The sequence below is a fragment of the Oncorhynchus gorbuscha genome, linkage group LG02 (assembly GCF_021184085.1).
Source record: "Oncorhynchus gorbuscha isolate QuinsamMale2020 ecotype Even-year linkage group LG02, OgorEven_v1.0, whole genome shotgun sequence".
NCBI classification, from domain to species: domain Eukaryota; kingdom Metazoa; phylum Chordata; class Actinopteri; order Salmoniformes; family Salmonidae; genus Oncorhynchus; species Oncorhynchus gorbuscha.
The window spans coordinates 49598312-49614400 of NC_060174.1; the positions used below are offsets into that span (position 1 = coordinate 49598312).

General features: G+C 40.1%; 1 protein-coding gene across 3 annotated transcripts in view; it reads left to right on the forward strand.

The window, feature by feature from the left end:
• The first annotated feature begins 268 nt into the window (after positions 1-268).
• LOC124003756 (ankyrin repeat domain-containing protein 27-like) overlaps positions 269-16089 on the forward strand; it is a 35000-nt gene continuing 19179 nt past the window's right edge. For 2 of the 3 annotated variants that reach the window (XM_046312312.1, XM_046312330.1), the window contains exons 1-3: positions 270-409; positions 7344-7466; positions 15677-15787. In XM_046312312.1, coding sequence (XP_046168268.1) covers positions 7365-7466; positions 15677-15787 — 213 coding nt within the window. In that variant the 5' untranslated portion in view covers positions 270-409; positions 7344-7364. Of the gene's footprint in view, positions 410-7343; positions 7467-15676; positions 15788-16089 lie in introns of all 3 variants that reach the window. The other variant, XM_046312321.1, reaches the window with a different exon arrangement.

A 16089-nucleotide genomic window follows, 5' to 3' on the forward strand; every position in this document is an offset into this window, starting at 1 on the left:
AATAGTCAGTGGTAGGGACAAACCACCTTTGACAATCTTATTCAATCAATTTATGGTGATCCAAATAGATTTCTCAGGGCAGTCATATATTATTTTAGGACGACATGTTGACTAGCCATATACTGTAATTTGATTTCATACACTGAACGGTGGTGTCATCCTTTCCTTTGACGTTTTCACGAACCCTCAACACCGACCGACATGTTAGGACCTGAGGGATTGGTTTGCTGCGCCTGATTGGTTGACTAAACCAAATTAGCGAATGTTTTCCTCGTCATCAAGTTAGAGAGACCGGTAGTGCTGACAGCCAGGCAGGCATCAAATGGTAGACTTTCTTCTGTTTACACGGTCAGGCTTTTGAAGAAGTGCAATTTGCAATGCGATTCCGGAGTGTTTAGCAGATAAAGAGGTACGTTATGGACATAGCTATATTGTGTTTGTATGAATGTCCATCCAAGCCGACGTTGCTGTTGTTGTGATAGAAAACGTTTTCTAGCTAAAAGATGAGCAGCTAATATAACGTTAGCTAGCTAAAAGCTAGCCAATGTAAGAACACAAATATTTGGCATTGAAACCTCGACCCATGTAGATGCTGCAATCCATTTGCTATATATTGCTACGACTTTGAGTGAAGTGTTCCTCTCGATCCGGTCAGCTGTTATGAATTTAAATTCTGTTTTGCTTGATTCCACCTTTCAAAACAAGCATATGTTTGACATTGGTTGTCACTTACAGCTTATCACAGGAAATTGCTACCACATTTCACAACTTTCGGGCAACCTTGTTTAGCCATTACCTGGAAGACCTCAACATGTGGCACTGTAGTATCCCTGGGGCACATGGCCTATCCATTGAGACTAGACGGAATACAGCTTTTGTCATTTTTGACTTTGTAGCAGGTTAGAATAATTCGGCGATGGTTAGCTAAAAACAAACGACTTTTGACGTGAATTTAACAAAAGTTGTGTTCTTTCTAGCCATGTCCAGCCTATCCACAGTGAGGTCTTGGGAAGACTAATAAGAACATAGGCCGAATGATCAATTGCACATGAGTGGGTGCAGAGCAACATGTGATTTGGGCTACTTACTTGTACATCCAAAAATGGTTGAGACCGACGTGGAAGTTCCCCCAAGAATGCAGAAAAAATTATATGTAGGGCCTGTCATGCTCTGTAGAATTAACTTGGCAATGGAAACTGACATACCGTTTACTCTATACTTGAATATCAAACCAAAGAATAGTAAAATAATACAGAGCTTGCAGATACAATTCAAACAGTGACCTTAATAAACCGTGAGAGCCTGATACTATTGGGAAGTTGTGGACAATTGTGTTAAATATGTATACCTCCATATACTACAGTGCCTATATAATAGACCAGTTTTTAATTTAGTAGTATTGGCCAAGGAGTCTGTAGCTGTAGCCTATGTGTCAAAGGTCACCAGTCTGTCTTGAGAATTCCTAGACCATGAGGTCAGTAGTGTAACCTCTGTTACCCAGAAGTAAAATGATCTTCTCTCATGAAAGTTTGACACTTCCTGTTTTATTGCTGGGCGGAATGCAGAGCTTGTCAGCTTGTAGTCCTAATAACCAGAAATGAGTTACCTCTGGTTCGTTCAGCCATTTTCTATGGGGAAAGCAAGGCAGTTAACCCTCAACAACAATGGGCACAGATGGTGTCAATTTAAAGCAGCCCCCTACACCTCTCTGATTCAGAGGGCTTCGGTTTAAATGCGGAAGACACATTTAGGTTTAATGCATTCAGTTGTGCAACTGACTAGGTATCTCCCTTTCCCCCAAAAAAACATATTTTTCTTTTAATACATTTTTACAATACAGACAATTTTGACTTTGTGGCTGTGGAATCTAGTGGAAATTGGTTTATCATCTGCACCCGGGCTTGAAAATCACCAGTTCAACCACTGCCTTCGTCCAACCCTGATTTGTCCAAAAATCTGGAAATGTTGAATTGTAGTGTCCAATGGAAATGTGAGAGGGCATGGTGAGTGGATGTGTCGTTGTGAAAACGGCCTGGTTCAACTTCACTAAATTGTGTACGGGAAGTGTATCTTTTGTATTTGGAAGATTCTTTCTCGCTTATGTGATAGGGTTTCCAAAACTATCGCTAGCGAGGATTAACCCCGCGAGGATTAACCCCATCAGTCCCCGCAAAAATGGGCTCTTCATTTATCCGACTTTAATTTATCTACATGACCAGCCCATATATTTAGCCTCACAATTAAGTGTTTTGCCATTTTCTTTTCAGGGCAACCAGGGCTACAAGTAGAACACAAAACAGTGGTATTTAAAAGCCTTTGATGAGCACAATTGAAGATGGTCATCCACAAAATTTGATTTGTGGGCACATAAAACGATATCCAGTTTTGGAATGTTATCCGTGGGATACCGAGCTAGTGATCAAAACTCTAAATTACATTATATCAATTGCAGTTATTTTATTATTCTGTTAGACAAGCACATGACATAGCCCTACTCAGCAATGTTGTTGGGAAAATGACTTTCCATGGAAACAACAGGATGGATGTTACAGATGGTGATATTGGCTGTATTGAGGAATCAAAACGAGAGTCTTGACTCTGTAAACATTGCCATGGCTTTGGCAGAGGAAATTATGTTCTCCTATTTTTTTAAAGTGCAATTGAATCGGTAAGTTTGAAACCTTGTGCTTTAATTACAATGATTGTTTCTGCTCATCCTGGAGTCTGTCAGTATGTTCAGAGAGGAAGTGAGAGGCACAACTTGCCGATAATACCGTTTTTTTCCATTGTTTCGCCCACCAAGCAAGGAGTTTTTGTATGGAGGTCAATGTGTCGAATTTGTTCAACCAAAACATTAATGGCTTATTTGCTAGTTAAGATTGATTTGATGTAATAGAAGTTTCATAATGCTTAAATTGTTACGAGTGTACGGATATAAGTAGAACACTTGACAGTCTCAAGATAACCTTTTTGTCATCAATATTAGATTGATGTACAGCTGGTGTGTCAAACTCATTCCATGGAGGGCCGACTGTATGCTGGTTTTTGTTATTTCCTATCGATGTGTGTCCAATTTAAAACCTAGACAACCAAGTAAGGGGAGTTCCTAACTAATCGTTGACCTTAATTGATCAATCAAGTACACGAGAGGAGTGAACCTGCAGACACTCATCCCACCATGGATTCAGTTTGACAGGTGATGGTCTATACAGTGTGACCAAACAGGATGAAAGGCCAGACTGAGAATACGTTATTTCCCATTATCTTGAAGAGAACGGACATTTGTATTTATGCTCACAAAGGCCAGATCCCATCACCAACTCACCCATCGTGAAATGCCTGCCTTGGCTTTCCTGAAGTGGAAAATGTGCTGTAAGCGTTCACTCCCCACACGTGTGAAGGAAGGTTACCCCCAAACAGGGCTGTTCAGACCCAGCTGACCGGTCACATGGTTAGATGGCACATTCTTCAGGGTTTCAGGCCAGCAGACAGCATCCATCTGATACCAAGGAGGCAGCAGCTCTGTGAGATGAGGGTGGAAGTGGAGCTGCTGCCTTCACGCTAAGACAGTTACTGCTTCACTATGAAGCCCAGTCAGACTCCAGAGAGGCTGGTTTAGATGAGCCCCCCCCCATGGCATTATCATTCCTAGGATTCGTAAAGATGATGTTGATCTCAGCGTTTCAAGGCCCGTTTACGAGGCGCAATCACGTGAGTAGCCTGATGAACTGATCTTAGATGAGACTTGAATGGATTTCATACTCTTTTGTTCCCCATTTTGGGGATGATGCTCACATGTTTTTATGGTGTTTTCAATGGATTGATTGGAATCTTACATCAGAAGAACATGTGACGACACAGTGCCTGCCATATGACCTGGCTAAATTTCATATTTACAGGCATTGCGCTACACCTGCAAAAACATCTGCTAAATATGTGTATGTGACCAATAACATTTTATGAGATTATAGTTTTGATTCAAAAGGAGATGAGGCTAACATCGGAACATTTATAACTTGACTCAACAAGCAGAGATGTAGAGCCCCCAAACTGGTAGGTCCCGAATTTTGTCATTTTATTTTTCTAATTTACTCGGTCGGGCTTAGACCCCTGATATCATATAAACACACATAAGCCATGGAAGAATGCATAGAATTACAGGTATTTAGCTTCAAACAGCTAAAAAGAATCTCTGCCTCATGCAAAAAATGTAAAATTGTTGGAAATTGTCTTTAAAACTGCAACATTTTCTCTCCGCCAACAAGATGGTTGTCAAGTGGGGATTTGTTACTACGCCGATAAATTACATTATCCATTTTGTCACCTAGGACATCTGTGACCAGACCTTCTCAAATAATACTTGAGTACCCCTGATGCAGACAAGACAATGCACACAAAATAGACCTAGCTTATTATATACAATATGTTGTTTATGCACAACCATGTCGTCTACAAAGCTACCATCTGCACTAATAGCTGGGACAAAGCAGAGACCAACCAGACAAGACAATCTCCTCTCTCCTATTAGGCCGATTCAACCAGTAATGAGACTGACCTCGAAAGAAAAGTCACACCTCACTGTTATTTTTAAACATTTCATTTAGCCAGGCAAGTCAGTTTAGAACAAATTATTATTTATGTTGACGGCCTACCGGGCAGAACAACAGATTTTTTTACCTTGTCAGTTTGGGGATTCGATCCAGCAACCTTTCTGTTACTGGTCCAACGCTCTAACCACTAGGCTACCTGCCGCCCCCCAACAGCCTGTTAGTTAGATCATTCCCGTGTGTCTTTGTGGGCGACTGACTGCTTCATTGAAATTTGATGTCTGTTGCAAGGTCTCCCAAGCATGTCATACAGAGACAAAATCTAACGCCCCACGATGGGGGATCATGCAATTATGTGGTGAACCAACTTTAAGTAATTTAATTTCCCGAAAACGTTAACAAGCTCAGCCGAGAGGCAGCTGGCTGGCGAGGTGAAAAGTGACCCTGGAGAGAGAGACAATCTTCCTGTTGTTCCTGCTGTGGTTTAAGATTCCTCAGGAAAGAGGAGCGCGAGCTTCTGGACCTAGCTGCTCCCGTCTTTGCTTCTTTGTCCTCTTCAAATAGAGTAGGCCTAAGCCTTTGACCAAGCCAGAGCAGCCCATAGGGCAGGAGCAGGATCTCCTGTTTCTGTAGCTTGAGGAAGCTTGATGGACTCACACCACATTTTAATTGTTGCTAGGGTGCCAGTGAAAAAATGTTAGCTAGTCAGATTAGTTTCTGGTTCACAATGATTTATTTTTTCAAACAGCAATGGGTATGCAAACCAGGTTTTCAAAAAGTTTGAGGTCTTGGTTGAATCTTCGGGTTGCGCAGTTCAGTCATTGTGCACTGTTTGAATCAACATTTCTAAAGGCTTTCCCAAAATACCTTCCCAATTAACTGTTGACTGCAAAGTAGGTCTACCTGGCAGAATGAAATCATGATTTGTATCAATTGCGGGGCATTTGTTTAGCAAACTATGCCATCACATGTAGCCTACACTGTACATTGTGCAGTACAAACAACGGTCTCTTGCTAGGTGTGTAATTGAATTAAAGGTCAACTAAAGACTTCAAAAGTGGTCTCCTAATGTGGTTTAAGAATTGTTGTGGACTGAGAGCAACAAGTGAACTCGGAAATCTGGAAAAACAAAACACGGGCCCTACTGTGCTACTGACTGCACAATATTTAGCGATTTTTGAACAAAAGTTTTATTTTTTTGTTCTCCAAATAATCACTTTAAATATCATATTGTCAAGTTAAAATGTAATTGTTTGTGCATGGAGGGTAGATCGTTATAGGACAATTTTAAAGGTAACATCCGCTTTCCCTGGCCTTTATTCTTTTGAATGCGTGCCAGTAGCTTTCAGTTGGCACTGGACCGGTGTGCCACTTGCAAATTTACCTGGAATGTCAAGCCTTGCAGGGGCATGCTAGTTTAAAAGTTGGCTAGTCATTATTAGTCTGGTTCTGTATGGATTGCAGGTACATTGTGGGAGACAAGTTGGGTCACTAAACATTTGTGCAACCAAATCACATGCCGGTGCCATCAACACTAGTCTGTCCTCTTGGCAGACACTATTGATATTGAAACCCCTCTTAGCCAACCAGCAGTTTAGTCCTAACCTACTTCATGTCAACAACTCTAATATGTGACAGTCCGGCTTGGTTCAGTCTTATGTAGTGAAATTTTAAATGTTTTTTTTTTTTTTTACATTGGATGAAAGTAGAGACTCAGAGCTAGACAATGGTATATCATACACTACAGTTGAGGAACAATGGGAAAGTAATTCTGCTTTGAAAGTTGACAAACTTGTAACCTCACCTTTGATAAAATGGCCCTTGAATGTTTTGGTAAACCTACTGGAGAGCTCTTCATTGTCGACACCCATTCAGCATAGTTCACGCCAAGTTAATGGCGAGCTAATTACAGAAAATAGCTTACAATTGTGAGTGTGACGAAATAAAAGCAGGGCATTCTACCTGAGGATTTTAGAACTTGGACACTCCCTCGTTGGCCTAACGTTGATATCCTAATTTGACTTTGGTCCAGGCCATGTTCATCACATTACCTTGGGTAGATTTTATTTGATATAGTTTGCGTCTAAGTTTATTTGTCACATGCACATAATACAGAAGATGTAGTGAACATTTTTTTCCATTTCCTTTCCCTTAGTTTGAAGATGTGATCCCGAGACGGGTGTTTTCTACAACAGCCTATGTGTTCTCTTTTTGACAATTTGCAATCAAACGGCAGAATTTTCCTCAGCTATCATACTTTAATTCCACTGATTTCAAAAGTTGGTCCTCCAGAAAGTGGAGAGCAACACTCAGCCAGTTCTACTACGTGATATTTTTCAAAAAAGCTGTGTTCGAAAGGATTACCTACACATACTGACCAGCTCACGTTATAGACAAAAGTTCGCTACTTGGCAGACCAATCATCTCTCGGCATATCTCAGTCAATCATGGCATGGCTAGCGGGGATGTTCCAGCCTTTTTCCGGGGCTAAACCAACTAGGCTTGTATTTTAACAATTGTATTTGTATTTATAGATGACATGTTTGCTATTAAGGCGCATGAAAGTTCACATGTTCCAGAAGACTTTTCTGACGAAAAATCCATTTTGATAAAAATAAAAACGTTTACGTTCAAATGGCTCTCCTGTGAAGTAGTGACACGTGACATACACCTAGTTTCCTGAAATGAGTCCCTTTTGGAGCAACATGAATGCATGTTTTGTCAGCTGAATTTCCTGGTATCGAACCCTTCCCTCCAACCACACATTTACTGTAAACTGTCCTCTCTTCCTCCCAGGAGCCAGAGATCCAGTTCCTTATGGCTCTGTATGATGAGAACCTCCAGAACAACCCTTTTTATCTGGCGCTGGAGAAGCAGCGTCCTGACCTGTGCAGCAGAGTGGCAGAGCTCCATGGCATCGTGAGTGACTGACAGCTATGGCTGTGGGGCTACATATAGTGCTCAGCCTTTTACATTATGTACAGTTGGCTCCAAAATTGCTGGCATCCCTGACTGGCAATGCACAAACAATACTTTAAAAAAGAAATAAACAATATAATTATAGAGAGAAACTCAAAATACCAACATGTGAGAAATACTGTACTTTATTAATGTTTCAATGGAACCCACCAAAATCATAAAATTATTTAATACAAAATCAATTTAACCAAAATCAAGGTTTCATAATTATTGGCACTCCTCATTTAGTACTTAGTGCAACCACTTCTGGCAAGGATAACAGCATGGTCTTTTCCTGTAATGTTTGACAAGGTTAGGGAACACATTTGGAGCGATTTTGGACTATTCCTCTATGCAGATCCTTTCAAGAGCCTTCACATTCTTGGGTTTGCGCTTATCACCTGCCCTCTTCAACTCAGCCCACAGGTTTTTGATTGGATTGAGGTCCAGCGACTGAGATGGCCATGGCAGAACATTGATGTTGTTGTCACAGAACCATTTCTGTGTGGATCTTGAGGTATGTTTCGAGTCATTTTCTTGTTGGAAAGTCCACCTACGGCCAAGTTCCAGCCTTCTGGCAGAGGCAACCAGATTGTCAGCTAAAATTGCCTGATACTTGGTAGAGTTCATTATGCCATCAATCTTAACTCGTGCCCCTGGACCTCTGGAATTAAAATGGCCCCAAAACATCCCTGACCCTCCATATTTCACCATGACTATGAGGTGCCTCTCCTTGTATGCATCTCTGTTTCGACGCCAAACATGCCGATGCTGTATGTGACCAAAATGTTCAATTTTGGTCTCATCTGACCAGAGCACCTTCTTCAAGTCATAATTTAAATGACGTTTGGCAAACTCCAAGAGCCTGTGTCTGTGTCTTGGGGTCAGAAAGGGCTTTCTTCTGGCAACCCTTCCAAAGAGCCTGTGCTTTTTGAAACCTGGTGACCCCAAGACGCCACCAAGGCCTGCAATTCTTTCAGTGATTCTTCGCTATTTTGTTGCTTCTCTCACCATCCTCCTCCTTATCCTGGGGGGAAAAATGCATTTGCGTCCTCTACCCATGAGGTTTTCAACTGTTCCATATCTTTTTAATTTTTTTATAATTGCCCTGACAGTGCTCAGTGGTATATTCAATCGTTTGTGGATCTTGTAGCCATTTCCAGATTTATGAAGGTCTATGACCATCTGTCTCTTTTTAACTGCTAGTTCTTTTGGTTTCTTCATGGTGTTGGATGACAGAGGGATATTGCATATGTGTTACCTCATTTGTATACCCTAGTGAAACAGGAAGTGATGTTATGGCTCAATAAAGTTCCTTAAGTCTTAGATGAACTTAAATAAGTGGAATTTAATTTGGTTTAATTTTGCTAGATGTTATTTACAATCATCTTTAAGAGTGCCATTAATTGTGAAACCTTGATTTGGAGGACAGATTTTTAATTAAATCAATAAATTTATTTTGGTTGGTTCCATTGAAACATTAATAAAGTACAGTATTTCTCACATGTTGGTATTGAGTTTATCTCCATAATTAGATTGTTTCTATTTTTTAAGTATTGTTTGTGCATTGCCAGTCAGGGGTGCCAGTAATTTTGGAGCCCACTGTATGTATTAGGGACTAGGCTCAGTAGAATAGTAGCTTGTTCAGGCAAGCAGTGGTGGAGTGGAGCCCCACCAACATCTAGGAAATGTGCATGCAATTCTGTTATTTCACGTCACAACAATATATCATATCGGTAAATAATAACATTTTATTTAAAACATTTGATTGACCTGATAAAGCATATGTGGTCGCTTTTCCATTGTATTGTTGGTTTGGTACATTTTGGTTGAATAAGGCAGCTCCAAAATGCAGCCGTTTCAGCCTCACTCTGTGCTTTCTGTGGTGGAGGGGCAGACAGAAAATGAATTGCAGAGCGTAGATGTCAGTGATTTCTCTGTGGTTGCGTGTGATTGTCTCAGCACCTGCTGGGTGAGCTAGCCAGCAAAAGTCCATCTTCGGTGCGTCATTGATTATTCGGCATGACCAATTTTAATTAGGGCTGATTTCAAGTTTTCATAACAATCGGTAATCTGCCTTTTTGGACGCCGATTACATTGCAATCCACGAGGAGACTGCGTGGCACGCTGACCACCTGTTACCCGAGTGCAGCATCAAAAGGACCTTGTGGCTACAAGAGCCAAGGTATGATGCTAGCTAGCATTAAACTGATCTTATAAAAAACCAATCAATCTTCACATAATCACTCGTTAACTACACATGGTTGATATTACTAGGTTAACTAGCTTGTCCTGCGTTGCATATAATCAAAGCGTTGCCTGTTAATTATTTTATTAAAAAGTAATTGGCCACAAATTCAAGGTCTTATGTCTTTGATTAAGGTCTTTGATTGGGCTGTCAACATCATAGCTGGCTAGTTGTTTACTGTTAGGTTCCAATTCTCAGAGTGAAAAACTCAATGGACACTGAAAGTTGAACCAAGTTTAATTATTCCCAGAGGGTCATTCCTCCCCCCCACCTCCTCCTCATCACTAATCCATGGCTCTCTCCCCTTATCAATGCCTGCCACATGTGATTGCTTCCCAGCACTCAATATTTCAATAGAATACCTGATATAATGTAAACGTTATACATTACCCTCTCACCCTCAGTGACTTGAATAAACATGAACCCAACATCATGCACTGTTAGCACATCTTCAAGCTAGGTAGTGTAGCTCGCTGAAACATGTCGACTAGCTTAGCTATCTCCTAGCAAATAATTGTCAAACTTAGCGTTATGAAGGAAATGTAGAGAGAAACTCTTGGTTGGGCGGTATACTGTATTTTGAAATATCATCCGTATGAGTTTCCAATACAATTTTAGTGTTGGTTATACATTTTAATATTGGTACTTAAAACATTTTTTAAAAGCTTTTATAGATCCCTGCAGTCAACTTGTGCACTAGGTAATAGATAAAGCAGATTATGTTCATAATTTTGCCTGTTAATAAGAAATCATCTATGCTTACTAGTTTCCCAAAACAGCTGTTTGAGCCAGTCATGTGTGTTTGTTTACAAAGAAGCACAAAGAGCAACTTAAGTGAGGTGATCAAGTTACAGTTGTATGAAATTCACTACTAATGTTTGCCAGCTATACAGCACCAGTCAACAGTTTGGACATGCCTACTCATTATTTTTCACTATTTTCTACATTGTAGAATAATAGTGAAGACATCAAAACTATGAAATACCACACATGGAATCATGTGTTAAACAAATCAAAATATTTTATATTTGAGATTCTTCAAAGTATAGCTACCCTTTGCCTTGACAGCTTTGCACACTCTTGGCATTCTCTCAACCAGTTTCATGAGGAATGCTTTTCCAACAGTCTTGAAGTAGTTCCCACATATACTGAGCACTTGTTGGCTGCTTTTCCTTCACTCTGCTATCCAACTCATCCCAAACTCATCCTAAACTATCTCAATTGGATTGAGGTCTGTTGATTGTGGAGGCCAGGTCATCTGATGAAGCAGTCCATCACTGTCCTTCTTGGTCAAATAACCCTTACACAGCCTTGAGGTGTGTTGGGTCGTTGTCCTGTAGAAAAACAAACGATAGTCCCACTAAGCGCAAACCAGATGGGATGGTATATTGCTGCAGAATGCTGTGGTAGCCATGCTGGTTAAGTGTTGTGGTTTTAGATGTGTTTTAATATGTTTTATGTACACACTATTTGAATATTTATAATATGCATATTGTTATATTTGGTAGCACTTATTTGTTTTCCCTCGACTCCAACCCCATTCGATGCGTTGGAACGGATATGGGTATGGCTAGGTCTACATAAGGGTGCAATTTATTTATTTTTTACTCACAAAAGCTCTGACGAAGGCTGTGAGGCTGATACGTAAAGCTTGTTGAAGGGCAGTGATACTATCGAGCAGTGTGTGGGTTTATTTTTTTTCCCATACTATAAAATAATGCCACGGAATTCTAAGCAAATCTTGTCTGCTAAATTAACTAGTGTATCCCACAGCCATATGATCTTCTTTTTTTTCATACTATAAAATAATGCCACAAATGTTTTTAAATGTAGATGTTCCAAAGGTCTGTGGGTGCCATAGAAACCAGGAGATGATAAATGTGTTTTATTAATTAACGGTCAATTACCGTGAGACGGGCAGTTATTTGCTTGACAATCTCCGGCTGACAATGTTATGATCGCCACAGCCCTATCTACTGCTCAGAATATTTTAAATCATGACTTAAAAAAAACATAATCCTTTGGAACATTAACCTGTTAAAACAGTTCTGTCGCAAGGAGGGTTGTAAAGTAGGCTAATATGCCCAATACATTATCACTGCAGATTGGCTGTGCTTGAATTGCCCTGCCAATGTTCTTTTCAGACTATTTTGAAATGTTAGGTATATGATCACTGATGGTGAATCTCAAGTAAAAAAGAGACAAAATGCATTTTATGGCTTATAACTTTTATATCAGACCGCATACCACAGGTATGACGAAACAGTTTATTTTTACTGCTCTAATTACGTTGGTAAACGGTTTATAATAGAAATAAGGCACCTCGGGGTTTGTGATATATGACCAATACACCACGGCTAAGGGCTATGTCCAGGCACTCCGCATTGTATCGTACTTAACAGCCCTCAGCTGTGGTATATTGGCCATGTACAACACCCGCTCTGGCCTTATTGCTTAAATATACTGTGTCTAAAATGTATATAGTATTGACGTGACTTGTGATGAATGTTATTTAACGTATCAACTAACTATGTTTAATTGTTACCGGATTTAATCATATCACCATTAACTCATTAGGAATTTGGGGCACAACGTAAGGTGTTTTAAGTGTTACCAATGCCCAAATTCAACTCTAGAAGATATCTAAACTCAAAAAAAATAATGTCTTCTCACTGTCAACTGCATTTATTTTCAGCAAACTGAATGTGTGTAAATACTTGTATGACCATAACAAGACATCCCTTAGACCACTAAGGGCTGTCCATTAAAATAACAAAAAAAATGATTGAAAAATAGTGTTCATTTTGTAAATGACTATTCTAGCTAGAAATTGCTTTTTTTGTTTTTATGGAGTGTCTACATAGGTGTATCAGCAACCATCACTCCTGTGTTCCAATGGCGTGTTGTGTTAGCCTTTTAAAATGATAAACATGAATTGGCTAATTGACCATTAAACTCTTTTACAAATATGTTAGCACAGCTAAGAACTGTTCTGATTTTAAAGAAGCAATAAAACTGGCTTTTAGACTATCTGGAGCATCAGCATTTGTGGGTTTGATTACAGGCTCAAAATGGCCAGAAACAAATAACTTTCTTCTGAAACTCGTCAGTCTATTCTTGTTCTGAGAAATGAAGTCTATTCCATGCGAGAAATTTCCAAGAAACTGAAGATCTTGTACAACGCAGTGTACTACTCCCTTCACAGAACAGCGCAAACTGTCTCTAACCAGAATAGAATCAAATCAAATGTAAGAAGGGCTATATAAATACATCAGCTGATATCTCAAAGTGCTGTACAGAAACTCAGCCTAAAACCCCAAACAGCAAGCAATGCAGGTGTAGAAGCACGGTGGCTAGGAAAAACTCCCTAGAAAGGACACAACCTAGAGCGAAACCAGGCTATGAGGGGTGGCCAGTCCTCTTCTGGCAATGCCAGGTGGAGATTATAACAGAACATTAAATAGTACCCACAAAACACCAGTCTCAACAGTGAAGAGGCAACTCTGGGATGCTGGCCTTCTAGGCAGAGTTCCCCTGTCCAGTGTCTGTGTTTTGACCATCTCAATCTTCTTTTTGTTGGCCATTCTGAGATGAGGCTTTTTCTTTGCAACTCTGTCTAGATGGCCAGTGTCCTGGAGTCGCCTCTTCACTGTTGACATTGAGACTAGTGTTGTACGGGGACTATTTAATGAAGCTGCCAGTTGAGGACTTATGAGGTGTCTGTTTCTCAAACTAGACACTCTAATGTACGTGTCCTCTCTAGTGGACTGACAATATATGATGGGTTGTTGCACATATGGAAGAGGAGGTGTGGAAAATAGAGAGGGGGGGGAAAAGGGACATTTATCGTACATTTGGAAACAACGCTCACAGCCATATACCTTACCCAAACGGGTGGCAACTTGTGTGTAAGAAATGCAATGTATTTATGTGTAGATGGCTTTGTTTGTCGTCTCTGAAACCAATCAATCTTTGTATGGGGAATGGCTCGATTAGTGGACAACCAGAGCCTTACACCCGAGGTCACAATGTCCTTCTTCATAGCGGTCTTGTGTTCAAATAGAACAGATCTTCAGATGCACCAATGGTTGTCTGAGATGGGATTGTTTTCCCTTCCCACCTTGTGTCTTTAGTCAAAGTTCTAGGACCACCTTTACATGCCCAGCTGCAGACTGGCAATGCTAAGGTCTAGTCTTTATCTTCACCTTGTGTGGAGTTTCCAGTTTCTAACCATTTCAACGTGTGGACCACGCTCTCACATCTTTTAGCTCACTCTTCACATTTGCTGGTCTGCATGTTAATTCTTAGCGAGTCCTTTTAAGCAATCTAGCCGAAAAGTGCGGTTCCATCACACTGACACGCTCTTCTGACATCATTCGGTGTGTGGCTTAGTTTTCATGTCCTTTGCACATTAACTATGTTCTCGTTAGGAATGGGATTTCAGTTTTCTATCTTAACAAAAAAAATGTAATTGTTCTTCATATTTCCTACACAATGTAAAGGATGTAAATGTGAAGCTTTCACACTGTATGTCAAGTTACAGTATTTGTGTTATACTGTTTTTAATGACATCACAAAATGAAAAACAATTTGACATTATTATTCTTTAGATCCCCACTGACCATTCCTATCTTAGAAATATTGTTCCAATATTCACTTTTGACATTCAGGGTTTTTGGGTTCTCGGCTGCATAAGATTTACGTGGGAGAGCGGGGGGTCTGGCTATTTGCCAAGCTGATCGGAGGCCTTGGAGTCATGCCAGTAAGGAAGCTGAAGCCTAACCGTTGTTGTTGATTAGTTTACTCCAATTATGGGAGGGGTGGTAGGGTTAGGGGAAAATATGTATATTTTTTTTGTGAAAAAATAAGTGCCTTCCTGGCACTATGGCTGCTGAATCAAGTGCATCTATCCCCAATAGAACAAAACTAATAAAGATAATTGGAGTGCAAGGCTTTATAATTATTATTTTTACAGAGATGTTTGGTGATTGACTAGGAATGCCTTGGAGATCAACCAATTGATTGTAATCGACGGGTTGGTGACCACTGGCCTAGGCCTATACGTTCTTTCCCAGACTCATGAATGGAACGTTTTGAGCGTAGCATAAGGTAACCAGTCCATCCAGTATGCATAATAAGATGGTACACACTCAAAGGTGATTACTAGAATTAATTTAATTTGGGAGTATAGGCCAGACTAATTATATACCAAAAGACAATGTTTTTCTGCCATGCGTAATATAAGGTAGGCTATGTATTGTATAACGCCACAATCATTATTTTAATTCTGTTTTTTTGGGGGGCTTGGGCTAATATAGACCTATGCATAAGCTTAGTAAAAACAGGCATAAACTTCCCAAATTCTCCCAATAGCCAGGTGCAAGGGGAGAGAAAATGACCAAGCTGCATCTTTCAGTCAAACATAAGTTAAAACTAATGCAATTTTCACTAGTCTGTAATAATCTAATCATATTTTACCAGTTCGCCAACAAGCATAGGCCTGTTAACTAGGCTACATCGACAAAATACTGTGACTTTGAGAGAACTTTGAGTTGATTTAAATTGCAACAAATACAACATGAAACCGTTAGATGAATGTGTATATTTCTCCATTTACAGTGTTTGAATCATGTCAGATTTTTTTCCCTCTGGTATTAAATGCTTTAAAAGGGAAGCAAAGAGTTTGTGCTGACACTACGGTCATGGGTATTGGATTGCATGTGGGCACTGGGCAGTAGGCCATATCATAAAGAAATCAAGGCTACTTCCTGGGGCTAAGTAGCAATGTCACAGTAAGATCAGATGCTTTTTATTGTAGAAATTTTACCAATGAAACCATTGATAAATCCATTCTTAGTCACGAGAAACATGTTTTTAAATTTTATTTAAAACCTTGATGATGGTCATATTACTGTGCCCCCAGGTTTTGGTGCCGTGCCGTGGAAGTCTAACCCTTGGGGCGTACACAGCAGCCCAGTTTGAAACCTACGTTTTACAGCCCTCTGGAGAGGGATATCAGACTGTAGATGGGAAGGTAAGTTCCATCAGACCAGTACCACGGCATATGGAAATGCCACAGTATCGATCCAGACTATCACACCCGGCCGTGATTGGGAGTACCATAGGGCGGCACACAATTGGCCCAGTGTCGGCCGGGGTAGGCCGTCATTGTAAATAAGAATTTGTTCTTAACTGACTTGCCTAGTTAAAGGTAAAATTTAAAAAAGTATTAGCCATCTCTTGATTCTACAGTTGTTAAACTGAGAAATTGTATACTAGTGTACTATTGTCCTCTATTCCTCTATTTTAACATGGTAAAATATGTGTTGACTCATT